Source organism: Opisthocomus hoazin, chromosome 7 (assembly GCF_030867145.1).
Source record: "Opisthocomus hoazin isolate bOpiHoa1 chromosome 7, bOpiHoa1.hap1, whole genome shotgun sequence".
Classification (NCBI taxonomy): domain Eukaryota; kingdom Metazoa; phylum Chordata; class Aves; order Opisthocomiformes; family Opisthocomidae; genus Opisthocomus; species Opisthocomus hoazin.
In genome coordinates, this window is record NC_134420.1 from 54,488,325 (window position 1) to 54,506,071 (window position 17,747).

At 42.1% G+C, this 17,747-nt stretch overlaps 1 protein-coding gene across 3 annotated transcripts in view; it reads right to left on the reverse strand.

Moving 5' to 3' along the window:
- Nucleotides 1-1,101: 1,101 nt before the first annotated feature.
- PTPN21 (protein tyrosine phosphatase non-receptor type 21) overlaps nucleotides 1,102-17,747 on the reverse strand; it is a 58,448-nt gene continuing 41,802 nt past the window's right edge. For 2 of the 3 annotated variants that reach the window (XR_012764513.1, XR_012764514.1), the window contains 8 exons: nucleotides 17,296-17,424; nucleotides 16,741-16,975; nucleotides 15,987-16,147; nucleotides 14,861-15,113; nucleotides 7,852-7,885; nucleotides 7,052-7,155; nucleotides 2,707-2,949; nucleotides 1,102-2,143 (listed from right to left, as the gene is read on the reverse strand). Coding sequence is in view for 1 of the 3 variants with exons in the window: in XM_075426026.1 (XP_075282141.1) it covers nucleotides 14,985-15,113; nucleotides 15,987-16,147; nucleotides 16,741-16,975; nucleotides 17,296-17,424 (654 nt within the window). In the remaining 2 variants the exon portion in view is untranslated. Of the gene's footprint in view, nucleotides 2,144-2,706; nucleotides 2,950-7,051; nucleotides 7,156-7,851; nucleotides 7,886-8,524; nucleotides 15,114-15,986; nucleotides 16,148-16,740; nucleotides 16,976-17,295; nucleotides 17,425-17,747 lie in introns of those variants that run through there. The other variant, XM_075426026.1, reaches the window with a different exon arrangement.

Genomic DNA, 17,747 nt, shown 5'->3' on the forward strand with positions numbered 1-17,747 from the left:
CCTGTAGTGTAACACGAAAATAAACAAAAACAGTTCCTTGGCCGTACTTCCTGTTGATGAGCTGGCTGAACACCAGTGACACTTTTTTCTGGGTAGATGGAACTTAAAAGAGTAAATAAATTCAGTAAAACAGACCTTTCACAAAGAAAGCATCTGTCTGCCTAAACCCTGACCGAACATTTCTTGGATCCAGAGTGAAATTTCTCATAAAGCACCAGCAGATCATGCACTCCAGTATCCCAGCAGCTGGAGCACTCAGCCCAGTCACAGAATCACAGAATGTTAGGGGTTGGAAGGGACCTCTGTGGGTCATCTAGTCCAACCCCCCTGCCGAAGCAGGGTCACCTACAGCAGGCTGCACAGGACCTTGTCCAGGCGGGTCTTGAATATCTCCAGAGAAGGAGACTCCACAACCTCCCTGGGCAGCCTGTTCCAGTGCTCCGTCACCCTCAGAGGGAAGAAGTTCTTCCTCATGTTCAGATGGAACTTCCTGTGCTTCAGTTTGTGCCCGCTGCCCCTTGTCCTGTCGCTGGACACCACTGAAAAGAGCATGGCCCCATCCTCCTGACACCCACCCTTCAGATATTTATAAGCATATATTAGGTCCCCTCTCAGCCTTCTCTTCTTCAGGCTGAACAAGCCCAGCTCTCTCAGCCTCTCCTCGTAGGAGAGATGCTCCAGTCCCCTCACCATCCTCGTAGCCCTCTGCTGGACTCTCTCCAGTAGCTCTTCATCTTTCTTGAACCGGGGAGCCCAGAACTGGACAGAGTACTCCAGATGAGGCCTCACTAGGGCAGTGTAGAGGGGAAGGAGAACCTCCCTCGACCTACTGGCCACATTCCTCCTAATGCACCCCAGGATGCCATTGGCCTTCTTGGCAGCCAGGGCACACTGCTGGCTCATGGTTAACCTGTCGTCCACCAGGACACCCAGGTCCCTCTCCACAGAGCTGCTCTCCAGCAGGTCCACCCCAAGCCTGTACTGTCCAAGGAACTGGTTTCTCGGGGGGGAACAGAACCATTCTAGATGAACATTATCTAGGTAAAATTAATTGTTGCAGCTTATCTACAGATCCAAAAGCAAATTCAGACTATCCAGGGCTTAAAACTTTCTCCTTTATTCACATTTACTTCAAGGTGGTGCTTTAAAGACAAGTTGTTTAAGCAGCTTGATATGCAAGCCTTGCCCACATCACTGGTAAGGTTGATCAACAGTGCAAGGCTTGGGTTTTTTCTGAGGGGTTTGTTTTAGTTAGGTTTTTTTTTGTTTTGTCACCTTTCACTTGGTGATATACTCAGGTCTTGGCACAAGCCATAGCAGAAGAAGTTAGTCACAATACCATTAAAAATCTGAATGTTTCAGAAGTAACAAACTTAGGAGAAGTTGGCAGCTCTGACCTGCAACGTAAAGACGTTCCTGCCCAGATTTATGTGGGCGATGAGCGCATGCGTAACATCATCGATGTCCACTTCAAATGGACAAAGCCTGGCGATTGTTACTCTGCTCTGTAACAAACCGGTCTCTTCTCTTTAAAGCCTACAGTTCTGTCACCACTGCTCTTGTATTCAAAAGCAGGATTCTGTTTGTTTACAAAGCAAAGTGAGGCTTTTGGTCATTTGAAATAAATGTTACTGTGATGAAAGAAAAAGGTGCTCAGATGTCTTAGGGCTGACCAGAAAACAAAAACCTGCAAGCAAAACCCAAGCTATCATTTTATCCCTGATCGACCCCACGTCTTTTTCATTCGGGCTTAGCTGCAGAAGGACTCCGGGGTCCTATTTCTCTGCATTTCTGTACATTTTTACGTCATTTATAGCTATGTAACCGCAGTTGTTGAACGATGAACCTCAAGTGGTAAGGTTTCATAATTCAAGTAGAACTGGCTCCATCAGGCAGTGGGGAAAAAGGGCTGCCTTTTTCTCAGCAACGATCTGTGCGAGGGCTATGAACAGGAGTACTGGAGCATCGGCATAAATAAAAACTAGTTCCCAGAATTTCATTTGTAGCACCTGATGCCGGCTGTTTCAAGGCAGCGACAGCACAGCTTCTACCTGGCAAGACGTCATGGTAACACCCTTCACTGCGCTGCTGCTGTTCCTCCATGCCTGGGCACCGGTGAAAGGTGGCATTACTGGACCACAGCCTGGAGGAAGCAGAAATGGCAACAGAAAAAGATTTTTAAAGGGAATATAGGAAGAAAGGAAAGGGGAAAGGGAACTTGTTATTTACTCCCTCTTTTAAAAAATAGTGTGACCTATTATCAGGCAGAGCCCAGGTGCAGAGTGGAGATTTAGATGCCACTTGTTAACATTGGTCTTCAAAAATGGTTTACAGCTCCCTCAATTTTTCCACCTTTGTATTGTAGCATTTGAGACCTAAAAATTATTGAAAAAGGGAAAACCCACAAAACTCTAATGCAGGGTGCACTTCAGGGAGCTATGGGAAACTCCAGCACCCCACTTTAGCTGTTGCCCACCCAAGGGAGGAGCACACACTGACAAGACAGCGCAGGGCACTGCAGGTGCAGGATGTCTCTAGAGCCACCAAACCCCTCTCTCTGGTGCTTCCCAAGCCCTTGACCTGCTGTTCCCATGACTCAGGAGCCAACACCTGGCACGTACACAAATTACAACACACAGAACAGCAACCAGGGATTTAAATATAAACAATTTCTCACCCTCCAAAGCAACCAAACCAGATACTCACCAGCAGTCCAACCTTCCTATTTTCTTTATCAATAGTGAAATCCTCTTCATTCAGAAACAACCATCTTCAGTTTCTATTCCAAGTAGCAGAGCAACTGATACGCAAACAGGTGAGTGCTAAATTAATCTGCTGCGCCAGCCACTGCACCAGCACAGGTCACAACCAGTCAAGGGATCCAGTTTCAAAGCCTGTGGCGGGTCGTGGGCCAGCGGAAGCTGAGCGTGTCACAGGGATAAAGCATTGCTGGGAAGGGAAAGGAGAACCAGCAGTTACCACTGGCATGGCAAGTCATCAGGTTTGCTGTAGAACACCCATAGCTCATCTCCATCTCAGCCACCTTACAGAAAACCGGTGAGGGCTCCGGGATGTCAGGCAGTTCACGAGCAGCAATAAGAAGAATTAATTCAAGTGAAAGGAACCAAAATTAAGAGTGCTGTGTCTGCTGTGCACGGGACTTTCTGTTCTCTGCTGAAAGCCTGCAGGGCAGCTGGGGTCTCTCTTCAGGCCTCCTAAAGGGACCAATCCTTTTAGCTCACCCGCTAAGCTAATTCCCGCAGGCAGCAAAGGGCAGGAGCTGTGCCTGGCGCCCAGGTGACAGCACTCAGAAATTATGTTTGCGTTCATCTTTGAAACTGTGAGACTGGCCTGCAAAAGGTGTGGGCCCTCAGCCCACACCACGTTCCGGGCTGGAGGAATGGCTGGGGTGCCAAACACCCACCCCCCCACCCCCACGGAGCACAGGCACGGGCAGCTGCCGTGCCCTCGCTGCTCCGGCACACCGCAGGCTCCAGCACACCGGGTCTCCCCTGCAAGCCTTCCCAGCCCTTCTGCATCAGGGGAGGGAAATCAGACCTTGAGAAGGGCAAGTAAAGGCTACATAAACGGATCGGGGAGGCAGCCGAAACTTGAGGAACTCGAGCACAGCCTTGGCCTGGCAGAGCTGCGCTGTCCCGCTCTCACAGAGGATAGGCAGTGTGATCTGTAGCACGAGGCGCAGAGCTCTCCATGGCTATGCCAAGAATCCAACAAGCCGCAGGGCTCCCCTTACAGTATCTGCGCGAGGGCTGCGGCATACCCGACATCTCACAGCAGGCAGAGCCCCGTCCAGGAGACCAGTAACAGAACGACGAGGTGACCCCAGCTCTTCCCAGCTATCTGTTTCTCTCACTCATAAGCATGCTCACATGCCAAATAAGAAGTGAAGCAACGTGTCAAAGGCCATCAGCTCTCCTGTCAGCCTGAGAATTCCTTGCAGGACCTCAGAGGTGTAGCCTCTCCAGCCAGAAATTCAGCTCAGAAGCATTTGTCACCCTGCTTTTTCTCCGCGTTTGATACAAGGAAGACCAAGATGATACACAGATAGCATTCATTTGGGAGCTGGCTGTGAGGCTTCCAAATGCTGGGCACAACCGTCTCAGATAACAGTGGATTCTAAGAGAAAGACAGAAGAGCTCCTCGAGCTCTCATCTCAGGTTCCCTTTCCCCAGAAACAAGCTTGCGTGATGGATCCTCCCCTCCCACCTTGAGAGCCTTAAGCCTTACGCAGGGGCTTTCAGCTTAGGGCTTTCAAGGACCCTCGCTGTAGCTTTCCACAGCATGTGTTTTCTCCATGCTTGTTCCTCAATATTTGAACTTCTTAGAGCTTCTATTCAGTTTACTTCACTGTGCAATCAGAATCTCCCTAAAGAATTCTTGGTCACATCTCCACAACCAGCTCCTTGTCCATCACTTTACCCAAAGAAGAAACTGACGGGTGAGAGCACAGCCCTGCCATAAAGCACCCATGATGCAGTCTCAGGCACGCTCCAGTAACAAGGCTGTGTGCAGGTGGGCACTGGAATTGGCCAGCTCACGGCCAAAGTTCGCTACACAGCTATCGGGACAATTTGGCCTGTAGCATTAGTGCAGTATTTCCAGTTTCTTTTGACAGAGAATGTAGATTCGCCCCAGTTCTGCTTATTTGTCATTATTTAAACACCAGCATTGTGCAGAGGAACAAGGCTGACCTTTTGTCCTGAAAACAGGCTCAAATGGAGCATTTTATTTTCAGCTTGATGGCACAAATGCACTGAAAATGCTAAACTCAGCTTGGCAGCCCGCCTGACTAACACCATGGCACTAAGGATGAATTTTGTTCTGGCTGCAGGGAGTGCGTACACTCAGCAACGCTCCTTATCTTAGGTAGATTGGTGGTTTTGCAGTGCATCAAAGCTACTGCATCTAATACCTGTCGTTTGCATTCCTATCACTCTTCTGGTTGAGGTGGTTGTGGAACAGTTCCTTCTGCCCTTTAAAACCTAAGAGGAACTCGGGAAGAAGACAAATCCTTCGCCAACCATCTATGTTTGTTTCTGGTTTTGCTCAACAATTGCACTTTCCTTCTATTTCCTAATTACATTTTGATCCTGGCTACTGACACAGTGCAGTGTTTCCCCTCTCCTTACAAAAGGGAAAACAGGGCATGGCTACAGGAACCCGTGCCCTCCAGCAAGACGTGCAGTGCATCCACAGAAGGTGGCAGGGATCACTTTCTGGTTCCGGAGGACAGAGGAAGAACGAACCACCTTCCAGCAGCCTGGAAGGAACAAGTGCTCGGGCCCAGAGTCCCTCGGGGGTATTTCACCATAACAAGTGAAGTGGGATCTGCAGGCCAGTGGTCTCAAGCTGGCTGAGCCACTGTGTTGGATGTGATTTTCTCCTTAATCCTTCTGGAGCTGCTGTCGGGAACTGAATCAAACCCCGAGTTTAATAGACTTGTTTCTTGCCTATATGCTTCTCTTCTTCAAGCCAGAAGTCAACCCAAAAGACACTCTAGTCAGATTTACTGATTATCATAGCTGGCCTACCTCTGCAAGACAGCTTGCAGGACCACAAGAATCAGGATACAAAAATAATGTCTTATTTTTAGTGTGTCAGTGAAAGGATGGCTTAAACAGGAAAATTGAGGCAGTACAGTTCCCTATGATTTATAGTTTCAAATTGAATTGCTTATCCTAATTCAGGGAGAGAAGCACACATTTGGTGACTGATGGAATTTAAAGTGATGGAGACCTCCAGCTCCTGGTCATCAGGAGACAACTCAAATTTTTGAAATACAGAGTGAGCACTTGCTATTTCTGGAGGCTCAGAGACAGTCAGTTCAGAACAAATGTGTCTATTTCTATATTGCTGTGGGGCAGGAAACTCAATCAACGCTGATAAATCTGCTAAAATAATATCTTCCACATTATCAAACTACAAACAAACAATCTTCTAATTTCCTGAAGTCTTTTGCTAAAGATTTTGTGGATGGAAAGACATTTTCAGCTTCAATCAGTCGTGACTAGCACAGCACGCAGACAGAAGAAACCAGATACACACACACGCACATAAAGTATGCAGTTCTTTCAAATCACCGATTATCAGTATTAGCCAGGCTTGACACAGGCTTTCTTCATAGGTACTCAACACCAGTGAAAATTCTTCATTCGCCTCTGGGTATGATTAATTTGGGGTCTGTTCGTGGAAGGATTTGATGTCCTTCTAAATTTACATAAGGCACATGATTGTCATGTCAGAAATTGCTAGTAATAATAATAATAATCTGAGCCTCGTCTGCAAGCCCTCCAAGTCTTTTCCGGTTGTTTTGTTTATTACAGCAGATATTTTAAATCCATAGAATAAGCAGGGCAGCAAATAACACTCGTTTGGTATGTTGGGGATGGCAGATGTTTGGTTTAAACTTAGGTGTCTGGCTGAATGATTGTCACACAGATCAGTCTGGGAGATGCGGTGATTGATCAGAAATGGGACAGAAGTTTTCTAAGCTCTACCCTTTCTAGCTTCCACATCTATGTTGTGCCATTCTGCAAGTAGAGAGCCCAAGAACATGCATTTGCCCTGAGGTCCTTGCTTCAGAAAAGGTCCCAAAGAATGCCATGAAGTCAAATGTTACAACATGCCTTCAACCTTGTGCACCTTGGAAAGATAAAGAAGTTTTGTGGTAAAATAGTCCCAGACTCACTCGTGTCCTCACGCTTGATTTTTTCTTTGAATTAATCAGGCTAGTTTAAAACAGTTGTAATAACAACAGAACTAGCTTTTAAGTGTCAGAACCACCATTTCCCTAAGCATTATGTTCCACTGGAGGCACAGGACTGGCATCACTCAAACGCAAGTGCTGATAGCAGAAGGTTCAACTCAAGAGCCAGGCTGAGACAACGGGATATAGAGCAACATGGAATAACTTGCTAAGTTCAGAGCTGATGAGCATTCACCCATCACCCAGTCCTCACTCAACCCCAACCCTCCTGCAACACCATTCTCCTGTCAGTACCTGCACAAGTGACATTCCTGTCATACTCACAAATTGTGAACATCCGCAAGCCGTTCACAGGAGGTAAATTGGCAATGTTTCTGTGGCACTGGGCAGCTCCTGTCTTCATGCAGAGTCCAGCCTTCCAGGGGATGCTCATAAAAATAGTAGAGAGAGAGAACACGAATTTAGATGCTGTCATTGAGCCCTCAGGGAAAAGGCATGGGTGTAAAAGCATGCCATCGGATCCTAAACAGAGCAACTGTCACATGCAAAGCTTCCAGCCGGGTACCTAGCATTGCTGAGTTTCATGTAACTTTCACCTATCCACAGACATTCCGGATTTGAACCACCCTAACAGCTGAACGAGAGCTACTTCAGCTCCCCTGGCCAAGGCACGGGGCTGAGAACCTCTCTCAGCAGCTCGCCTAACTTTGTCTTGTACCGAGTCCTGGAGCTCTTGCCCAAGAAAGCTGCTGGCCGGCTGTGCCAAACCCAAGAACCAAGACGCTTCTCTGTCAGCCAGCTCCGGCCACCAGAGGCTCTGCTGGGGATTCTACAGGGGCTGGAAAGTAACAACTACAGCTTGGAGCAATTTGGATTTAGGGGAAATTAAGGTTTCTGTAGAGACCTTTGCCTCAGATCTAAAAGCAGTATAAACAAGTCTGATCAGAACTGCTGGGTGTTTTTGCTATGTGCCTAGGACCCCAGAAGTCGCACTTTCCTCTTCCGATTTTGAATCTATGTCAAGTAAGAGAGTTTGGCCCACACTGACCACTTCACAGACCGTCCCTCAGGATCTGGGAATTTATCAGACAAGTACACAGATAGCTGGTATGTTACTCGCTTACCTTAAACTGATTAATGCCATCAAACTGAGCACACCTGGAAGAGAAATTTTAATTAAAAGCTTGGTCATTTCTGCTAAGGCTAAGCGAACAGTGCATTAGGTGTTTAGCAAAGACAGGGGAAATGCAATGCCCAGCATGCAATGAGTTTCTCATGATGGTATGTGGTCTTAGCTGCACCAGGTGTGAATGCAGCAAGCCTTTTGCACCACCTCCCTTTTTGACTAAAGGTCAATTACAAAATGAAGGAAAATTTCAGTGTTAGTTATTGGTAGCAGCTCCAATGATAGTAAGTATTCAGTCAACTGTTTCCTTTCTCGGATGCTTTTGGAAAAGGTTTTTCAACTTTCAAAGCCTTTTTATCCCTCCTCCACTTCAAGGTTACAGGGCAATTGAATGTTCAACGCTAAAAATAGCTTTAGAAAATGCAAAACATTATAAACAATAATGACAGGATAGCGGCAGCAGGCGCAAGACTTGCCTGCCACAAAGATGACAGCTATTAGTATTTGACAGTACAAGTTTTATCTTCGTACTGAGATGCAGGACAGTACTTGCAGCACTTCAGAAGTGGGCTAACACCTTTGCGTACAGGCGCTCAAGTCCCAACCTAGATCTGCACATTAAAACTAAAGTTCACAGATTTTTCTTTTAATAATGGAACAACAAAAACTCATAGTTGCTTCAAATATTTATTTCCATGGCAAAAATAGACTATAATATATTCATTTCACATATATTACATTCAGTAATACAAGCTTTTCTGTCTATGAAACACAATTTGTACATTGTTTTACAAACCAATTTCAGTTTTACAAGAATTAAAGCTGTTTTGATTATACATTTTTACAGTATTGGTGGTAAGACAGCAAAAATAGACATGTTAACCACTAGCTTAGTGCCAGAAAATAATACTTCATGTTTGCTACTAAGCTAATTCCCATTTAAATCCTTGCATACCGGCTCAAATGGAAATGGAAGAAAATGGAGCCAGATCCTGCATTCCTCTGACATTAAGGACTCAATCCTACAAAATTGCTGAACGAATTTCAAACATCCGTTTGCTTGAACTGAATAAAGAGATTTCAGCAATGTGCAGGAGTGTACATACTTATTGATTTGCCAGGTCAAGCCTCTAAAATTTCCATCCAAGTTCCCCTGAGTAGCCATAAAGTGGACAGGTATGTTGGGTATTTCAAAGCAATTTTGAAAAGTCTCTTTGTGAAGACCATACACACCTTGTCTGTCAGAATTATCCAGGATTAGCAAGGTGGCAGACTGAAGGATTTTACATGGTTTTTCCTCATCAAGTTTCCTACCATTCTAAAATTAATGGCATTTGCAAAGTCTTTAAAGTATTTTAAAAGTCTCCTAATTTTTACCTAAATATTTCCAAACAGAAAAACAGCATTTAAATTCCCTTTATAAAGGTTAGGCACCTTCTGAAACTGTGCTCATAAAATTAATAATTTGGTAGTTTTGAGTGCTGCGTATCTGAACCAAAATAACTTTACACTATGTACAGACTTGCTCTCTAACTTACCACAGGCTGGATCTGTTGTAAACTCTATTCATTAGATTCTTTGCATTTGATTTCTATCTCTGTTCCCTAATTAGAGCTGAAGAATGGGCTTCTAAAGAACAAATACACTGGAGGTTATTTTTCACCACTGAGCACAGCATCTTGTGGAAAACAGAGAAGAATAGAGCCAAAGGCCGTTTAGCAACTGTTTTTCGAAATGCTCATTGAAGTTAACAAATCCTTCTTTTTTCAGCCCCTGATGACCTTAGAGTGACATGTGAGAGGCCAAGAGAATCCACCAAGTTAGCTGGTCCCCAACAGGATCTTACTAAGAATTTTTTTCTTTTTTTTTATTTTTTTTTTACAGACTTATTTGCAACAGCTGTTAAAAGTTTAAGATTTTTTCCCTTACCTTAGCCCAGTGTTAAAGATTCTCTGAAGTTTTAACATCACTGTATTGCAAATGCTACATTGCAACACAATTTCTAAGCACATGTTAAACTCCACATTTCAAGGGCCTGATTTTCAGCCCAGCCTTAACCTGGTGCAATTCACACCTGCTGTAAACACCTGGCTGCATTCATAAAGTATTTAGACTTTCAAATCATCTAACCTGCCTCCCCCAGAAATGATCACTGCAAAACTGCATGTATGCCTATTCCCCCTGCAGTTTGCATGTGTAAAACCAGAGACCATGGTTTGAAAAAGCTGACCTTTAATAAGTAAACAGAAACTGAGCTGACAGATTACATTACATACATTTGGAAAGGAAGATATGCAAAAATAACAGAGCCTCCGAAAAAAATATTTGGAGTTTCAAAACTCACATTTTAAAAAGCCAGTAAAAATAACACCTATGACAACATATTCACTTACCCTACCATGCCATGAAAAACATACCATATGAATCAAACCCTTCTAGCAGCTCTACTGTGGATACAAAATACTCCAAATCCTCCTCCAAATGCCTTCAACATTCCTCAGATCCTCACTCTCTACTTCCAACATTCTGTCCTTTCACAAGAGAATTTCTTCCGAACTATCTCAGCTACTTTCCATCTGAATGCTGTAGCTTCATCTATGCACATTCCAGCTGCATTCTTTTGGTTAATTCTTGTAATCTGTATTTAAATTTAAAGCAAACATGTGAGTATTCATTCTTTAAGGGCTCAAGCTCTCATTGGAAACAAGCCCATTTTAATGCCTACAATATCAGGAAGAACTGCAGGAATTTTACATCTTGCAGGACTGGAGTCCAGCTTTGCATGACTTTGCAGTATTGAAAAAAAAAAAAACCCCAAACCCTAAACACTAAAGCACAGAGTTCTTAATAATTGAAGTGTTGTTTCTTTTAAATTAATAATTTCAGCCAACTATTGAAATATAGTTATAAGTTCACTATTTTGAGTCCAGGGTTTTAGTAATGATACTGGTATTAAAACTGAGGTCTCATTACACAGCTAGCTTGTATGATAAACTATCCTGCAGTTCCCAAGTTTGGTCCAGAGGCCACCAAAATCTATGAGCCACTCAACTTTTAACAGCTGCTCCAACAAGAAAAATGTAGCAGCAGCCTTAGGTAGTCTTACTTATTAAATTTAAGAAGCTATTTTTGAAGACAATTGCTCCAAGTGTCACCCACTTAAAGGTACACAGGATTACAAGAGGAGCCAAAAACACATTTCTCAAAATGCCAAGAATTTTTTCAGTTTCACTACACATTTATTTTACTTTTATGCTATTACTTTATTTCACTTTTTTTTTCCTAAATTTTGTTGATAACTTAGAGCAGCTTTTCATCCACAGAAATTATAGGAAATGTGCCTTGCTCACCTGCTCTGAAGTAAATGTATTTCTAGATACAAACCATAGCACCCTGCACTTGTAGATTTTGCCGTTTACTTGTGCAAAAGGCATCACGATGAGAGCAATCCTAAAGCATAAAATTTTTCCTGCTTTTCCTGGGGGACAGCAGAAAAAGGAGAGCCCGGCTGTGCAGGCTGCAGAAAAGCTATGCAAAACTCTCCTGCGTGCCACGGAGCTTCTCCCTCGCAGAACAGGGCGAGGAGTGATTTGCAGCCCACAGCTAAGCCTGCTAAGTCAGTGATATCTCTGCAACGAACACAGCTCTGACTCATGTCCTTAGAGAAGAGTTGCTAGCCCAAGACTACAAAGATTCACTGGACAAATCATCTCTCATCAGAGCAACCAAGAAAGAAATCAAATGTGCAGAAGCCCTTATACCAATTCGTGGGTTCTTCTCCTGACTCTTCGCAGAATTTGATCCTAAAAAGCATTTTCCACCTAGCCCACCAAAGACTGTCAAATCTGTCTCTTGACAGTATATAGCACCTTTATTTATCCCTGAGAGCTCCGACATCCCTAGAGATCAGCATCATCTTTGCGTTTTACTGCAAGAATGCCTTCATACAACTTTTCTAACTAAAAAAACTCAGCTCAAATCTGGCACAATAATCTGGTTTCATCCCCATAAAAACAGAAGCACGTCTGTCAAAATGGATAGGCTTACAGTGGAATTTTAAGCTTCCCACAAATAAATCTACCTCCGACTCACACCGTGACTGGATTTGGACAGTGGATGTTCTTATAATGTCCAACACTTCATGAAGCACTCAGCACAACTACATGTAAAAAAGCATCCCTTTTCAAGACTCAGAACAAAGTGGCAAAACCAGAATTTTCTTTTAAAAGTTAACTGAAAAGCTAAACAATTGGTTTTGATATTAATTTTGTTACAGAAGGGTGTGAAGTTTATTTTTATTTGGTATCTTTAGAAGAGAAACTACTCATTTTCAATGCTCACTTGGAGCCATATGCTTACATACAAAAGCAATCCTGCTCTCTTCAGTAGGAAAACTCACATAAAGTCAAGCCTACTAAGGTGAAGTCTATTAATGCAAAAATGGACTGCTGATAGACAGAACTGAAAGCTGAAGTGGAAGAGGTAGCAGTGTTATGCTTAAAAAAATAAATCAAGACTGACTACCAGATTAGCGAGCAACCACCTCTGCAAGTGAACAGAACTTCTTTCAGCAAAACAGAAAAGCAAGCCAAAAGACACACCTTTCCTCACCCACCTCAGATAATCCCATAAATTTTGGATTAAATTGCTTGCTTTAACCACTCCTTTTAATGTCTCGCAGCTGATGTTCTGTCCCAGTAACTGCTGAACAGTTAAAAATTGTTGCTTGAAGTTGTGGTTGTATATAATTTCATTAAAAGCTGCATGTATCAGGTTATGAAGATCACAGTCCAAACTTTAGAAATGGAAATGGTACAAGCTACATTTTAGAGGATACCTTCCCGTTCAAAAAACATTTCTGAAGATAGAAGTGAACTGTGGCAAAAAGTAGCATTGTTGTCACAGCATGACAGATAGCTAAGTATGCTTGTTACTTTCAACAACAGAGATATGTCAAATGGTTTGTTCACAAGATTTATATATAAAGAATCAGTCTTCAGTAATTGATTTCCTCTGGACTTCCAGTTTTATAATTGGCAGTTAACACTTCCTAGGTGTTTTCTGGTTACAAAAAGAACAGTTTTTCCTCCCATCAGAAATATTCAGTCTTACTGAGAGTAGACCAATTCAGACTGCCTGAAAGCAGACCAAATGCACTAGATTAATACAGCGTACTTTAAAGTAATAAATTTTGTATAGAATGACATATTAGCACACTGTCATTTGGACCGTGTGTTTTTCTTTGTGGAAGTATTACAAGGAAATCTATTTATTATTCTTAATTAAGGTTTTGGGAGACTTTTATTGTTTTGAAGGGGTCTTAACTATTCATAATAGTTTCCAAACCCAAAAATAACAATTTCACCGGTGATAAAAATGACTTTCAGTTTCATTTCATTTTGCTAAGAAGGTATCAAGGGAAACGGACACTTAAAAATTTAAACATGCCTGCAGACTGGTCTACCACAGGGTTTTTCTGAAATTAAACCAGATATCTACAAACTAATACCTCACTTTTGAATGGGGATTTTCAACTCAGCATCTCAAAATACTTGAAAAAGCACGTAAAGTCACACCATCCCCATCTGAAAATGACAGACAGAAGATTATTTAGGGATACTGTCATTAGACCAGACCCATGGGACAAAACGGAAACTACCAAAGGTGTGGCTCATCTTCAGGTCCATGCCACAGCCACTGACTCAGCCACCTACACAGCTACTGAAATACCCACATCCCCAGCATTACCTCCAAGAGCTCTTACATTCTGCAGGTGTTCTCAAACAGCTTCTGCAGATATTCTTCACTGCAGTGCTGCACAGCATCAGCAAAATCTGTGCTAGTACTGACAAAATAATCTGGAGGATTCTACAGAAACTTCCAGTGCTTTAAGGGCTTTCTGGACTGGAAACATACACATTTTTAATGGTCATCTTTCAACTGTGTAAACCAGCAAACACAGCTGCCACAACTCCTTCATTATGTTTCATGTGATAATTTCCTTCGCCACTATGCACCTTCTTACGCCAATTTTGGTTCTCTCACTTCATCAGCTTAAAAGGCTGTTCCTAAAATAACAGATTAGTAATGATATATTACCATATGAAACAATGCATGATTATAGTTTCTATGTTTAACTACATAAATAACAGAGCGAAAAAAGTGCTTAAAACATTTGCATTCACTTTGATTTCAGCCAGTAAAATCAAACTGTCCTCTAAATATATGAATAATATTGAATATGTAACCTTCTCTCATCCATTTGTTACCAATAACCTTGTAGTTAGAATATTTTTCTGCTGCTCGTTGCCCACAACTCAATAGGTAAACATGCCTCTGCTCAAATGGAACTTTTTAGCAGTTAAACATCACCTTTCACCTCTCTGTTCTATTACATGGCACTACAACTATCAATAGCTTCCCCTAGTAATTTCTGCATGATTTTTGAAAAGTTAGTTCAAACATTGTCAGTCTTCTCCTCTGAAAATATTATGCTGTTTAAAAAGTTTTGGGTTGTGGTTTTTTTTTTTTTTTAATTAAAAAATGCTGAATATAAAAATAACTGTCCTTAAAGCCACAGCTTAAAATATCTAAGAGCTGATAATTTTGCTAAGTAAACCAGAGGAAACCAAAAGTTCATTTTAAAAAATATAGATGTATTGTTCTAAATACAAAATTGAAAGCAGAATGAAATTGTATAAGACCTTGACATTCCCAAGGAGCAGGTTTCTCACCCCGTGTACATGTACAGATTTTAGCTTTCGCACAGTTAACAATTATGTTTTAAAACATAACGTTAGTAAAATTGTGCCATGTCCTTCCATTCCATAAGATACTTATTCTGCCCAGAGCAACACCACTCTAAAGAATGTATGCAAGTACTACGGACCAGTACAAGTAAAATCACTCCCTAATATGACTGCAGCTGAACACGGGAAGAATTTCGTCCAGTGAAGATCCTGCTTTGCAGGGACTGTTACGCTCACCTGCATTTAACAGGCACATACCAGCCCTAAAAGGTAACTGTGTGACTCATCGTACGAAGAAAACACCAGTGAGAGCAGGTCTGCCTGGACAACTGCAATTTTCTTTCTGTAAACTGTTGCAGTGTCCCTTAGGAAGTGGCAGGGATTATATAAGTCTAGAACTTTTGAGAAACTGAATGAGAACTCCATAGACGAAAGTGTACTGTGAAAGAGTCTGCACCATCATCATTCTCTGCTGCCTCAACATGTCCAGCACTCGTTGGATGTCCAGCATCTGGAGGAAGAGAACAAACTGTTACAGGTGACTGGAGAACAAGGAGACTGGCTTGTACTTTCTCAGCAGGAGGATCAGAGCAGTACCAGTGATCTAAAGGCAGAATCAGCTGCTCTGATTTCACCTCTGACTATTCCATTGCCCACGCCTGCAGTATATGAACTGCACTACACCACTGACCATGCCTACTTCAACTTCCTTATCTGTGAAATATGCATAGTTAAACTTGCCTATCTCATGGGGTATGGGTCTTCACAAATTTAATGGCTGCAAAAGTCTGTCACAGTGTTAGGACGTGGATACATAAAAAAACAATCAGTTTGTCGAGTCTCATCTGCCATATTATGTTATTAATAAACACTTTACAACTGTTCACTTCTGGCTAAAAGCTGATAAGACCAGGTTTTATTCCATCAAACTACTGCCTTCTCCTCTGCTGAGACTGATACTGTAAATACTAATACACTTAGGAACAAAATATTTCATAGCGAGCACAGAGACTGGCTACAGAGCATGTTCTTGAATATTATGCATTAAAGCTAAGGCATGAAGCAAAAGAGGTAAAGTCAGGGTGAAATCCTGAAATATGCTTAGTAGCCTAGGGCATACCTTATTCCACTCAGTGATTCAACATCTTATGGAGTCAAGAATCCAAATAAACATTCCAGTATCCAGCGTGTAAGTGGACAACTCTAGAAGATTATTAACTTCTGTTGAATTGCCAAGAGCTCTTTCAACTGCAGTTGCAAGGGCTCTTCCAAAGGCCACATTTGGGGAAACTCAGATGAACTGCCATAAAAGACTTACTAGGCAGGTTATTTACTCTTTCACTATCTAACACCATTTAAAGCACAACAAAGAAAAAGAGATCACCTCATTGTGTTCCAAGCAAGCGATCATGACCTCTGACAGTATGACCACTCCTGTTCGTCCTACACCTGCACTGCAATGTACCAGTACAGGAGGATTAGAGTTTTTAGGATCCACAGTGCTGTTCGTATGGCGCCGCACTGACTGTATCTCTTCCAAGTATGCTAGTAAGTTCAACAAGATAAGAAAAATAAATTTAGGTGATGAAGCCTCATAAGCCATGCTATTACACTGCATGACCACCAGAAAAGTAGTAATTTAACAAATGACATCCCACAGAAAAATGATGCCCTGTATAAATCACAAGTCATGTCCCAACAAAAGCAATACAGATCTATAAAGATCATCTAACTTTTTTAAGGCTTTCCTTGCCTTGTTCCCCTATTCCCCATCAAAGGCAGCTCATGGCCATCTTGCTACTGCTGGAACATACTCAAATGTGTAGTATGTGATGCAATTATGTTTTAATCTATGTGACCTTTTAGTAAATTATATATTTGGCTTCAGACATAAACAGTCACTTTAACAAACTGGCAGGTATATTCCTGCCAAAAATATAATCCAGTGTCTCTTGCTGGTTATAAAGACACCTTTTTCAGCAGAATGCTTGGCATACTTATCAAAAGCTAATTCATGTATAGCAGCCATTTTAGGAGGTTTAAAAAAAAAACTCAACAAAAAAACCCAAACAAACAAAAAACAAAAACACAAAACAGAAAATCATCACCTGAAAACAAAGTTATTAAATACAACTTACAGAGAAATCCCTTTAAATCCTCTGGACAGCCATGCTCTGGCCAGTCAGTATACTGCAGATGCCAAACTGTTCTCTCCTGTCCTGTGAGAAGATGTTTAATCTTCAAACCCGTAGTTGCATAGCAGCCTGAGTCAGTACGGAATCGTGTGGTAATCTTAAATCTTCCATATGTTACGGTGTTGTGCCTTGAACCAAGACGTGGCCAGTATCTGAAGCTTTTTTCTCGCCCACTTTCCTTAAAAGGAAAACACTTGCTTAACAAGAAACATAAGAACACTCATACAACTAATGTACCTGTAATAACTATATCTCTCCCGTATTAAGTATTACTACAGTGTTACGGTTTCTCAGTGAGTAAACCAACTTTCTAGTAGAAATAGAAAGAGTTTGTAAATTTACATCTTCCTGCCAAGGAAAGAAAGACATGGCAAAGGGGTGACTAGAAATTTATCTTTGACTGGTGTTCTTGTTGGAGCAAAGATCCCCTTCCTCTAACAGATCACACTAAAATCATTGCAGAATTTCTGGGAGAAACCTGACTCGGTTTATACTCACTTCCTCTGCCGTCACCATAGCTATGATGGCAATCCCTTGTTCCCAGATCATCTGCCAGAAATCCTGACATGTATTCTGCAAAGGGCCCTGCGTAGCAATGTAATCCCACTCTATGCCACCAACAGTGATCTGTAAAAAGACAGACATTAGATTAGTAATTACTGAAAACTCCCTTTCCCCATTCTTAAGTCAGCCATTTGAAGATGCACAAACTGAAAAAAGATGGAAATGCTGCAGAAGTAGGAGCCCACCGTGAGTTTTATCTGCCTCTCATTTTTTCAGCTGCATCTTGTCACGTTCGATGCATGGGAGATAGAATGTTTAAAATCATATAGGCACATAGCTAAATAAATGTATTTTACATCATAAGCATAATGTAAAAGTAAGTAAATAAAATCGTATTTATCTTTTGTGAATTTAAGGTATTCTAGCCAATTCTGGTGTAGAGAAGC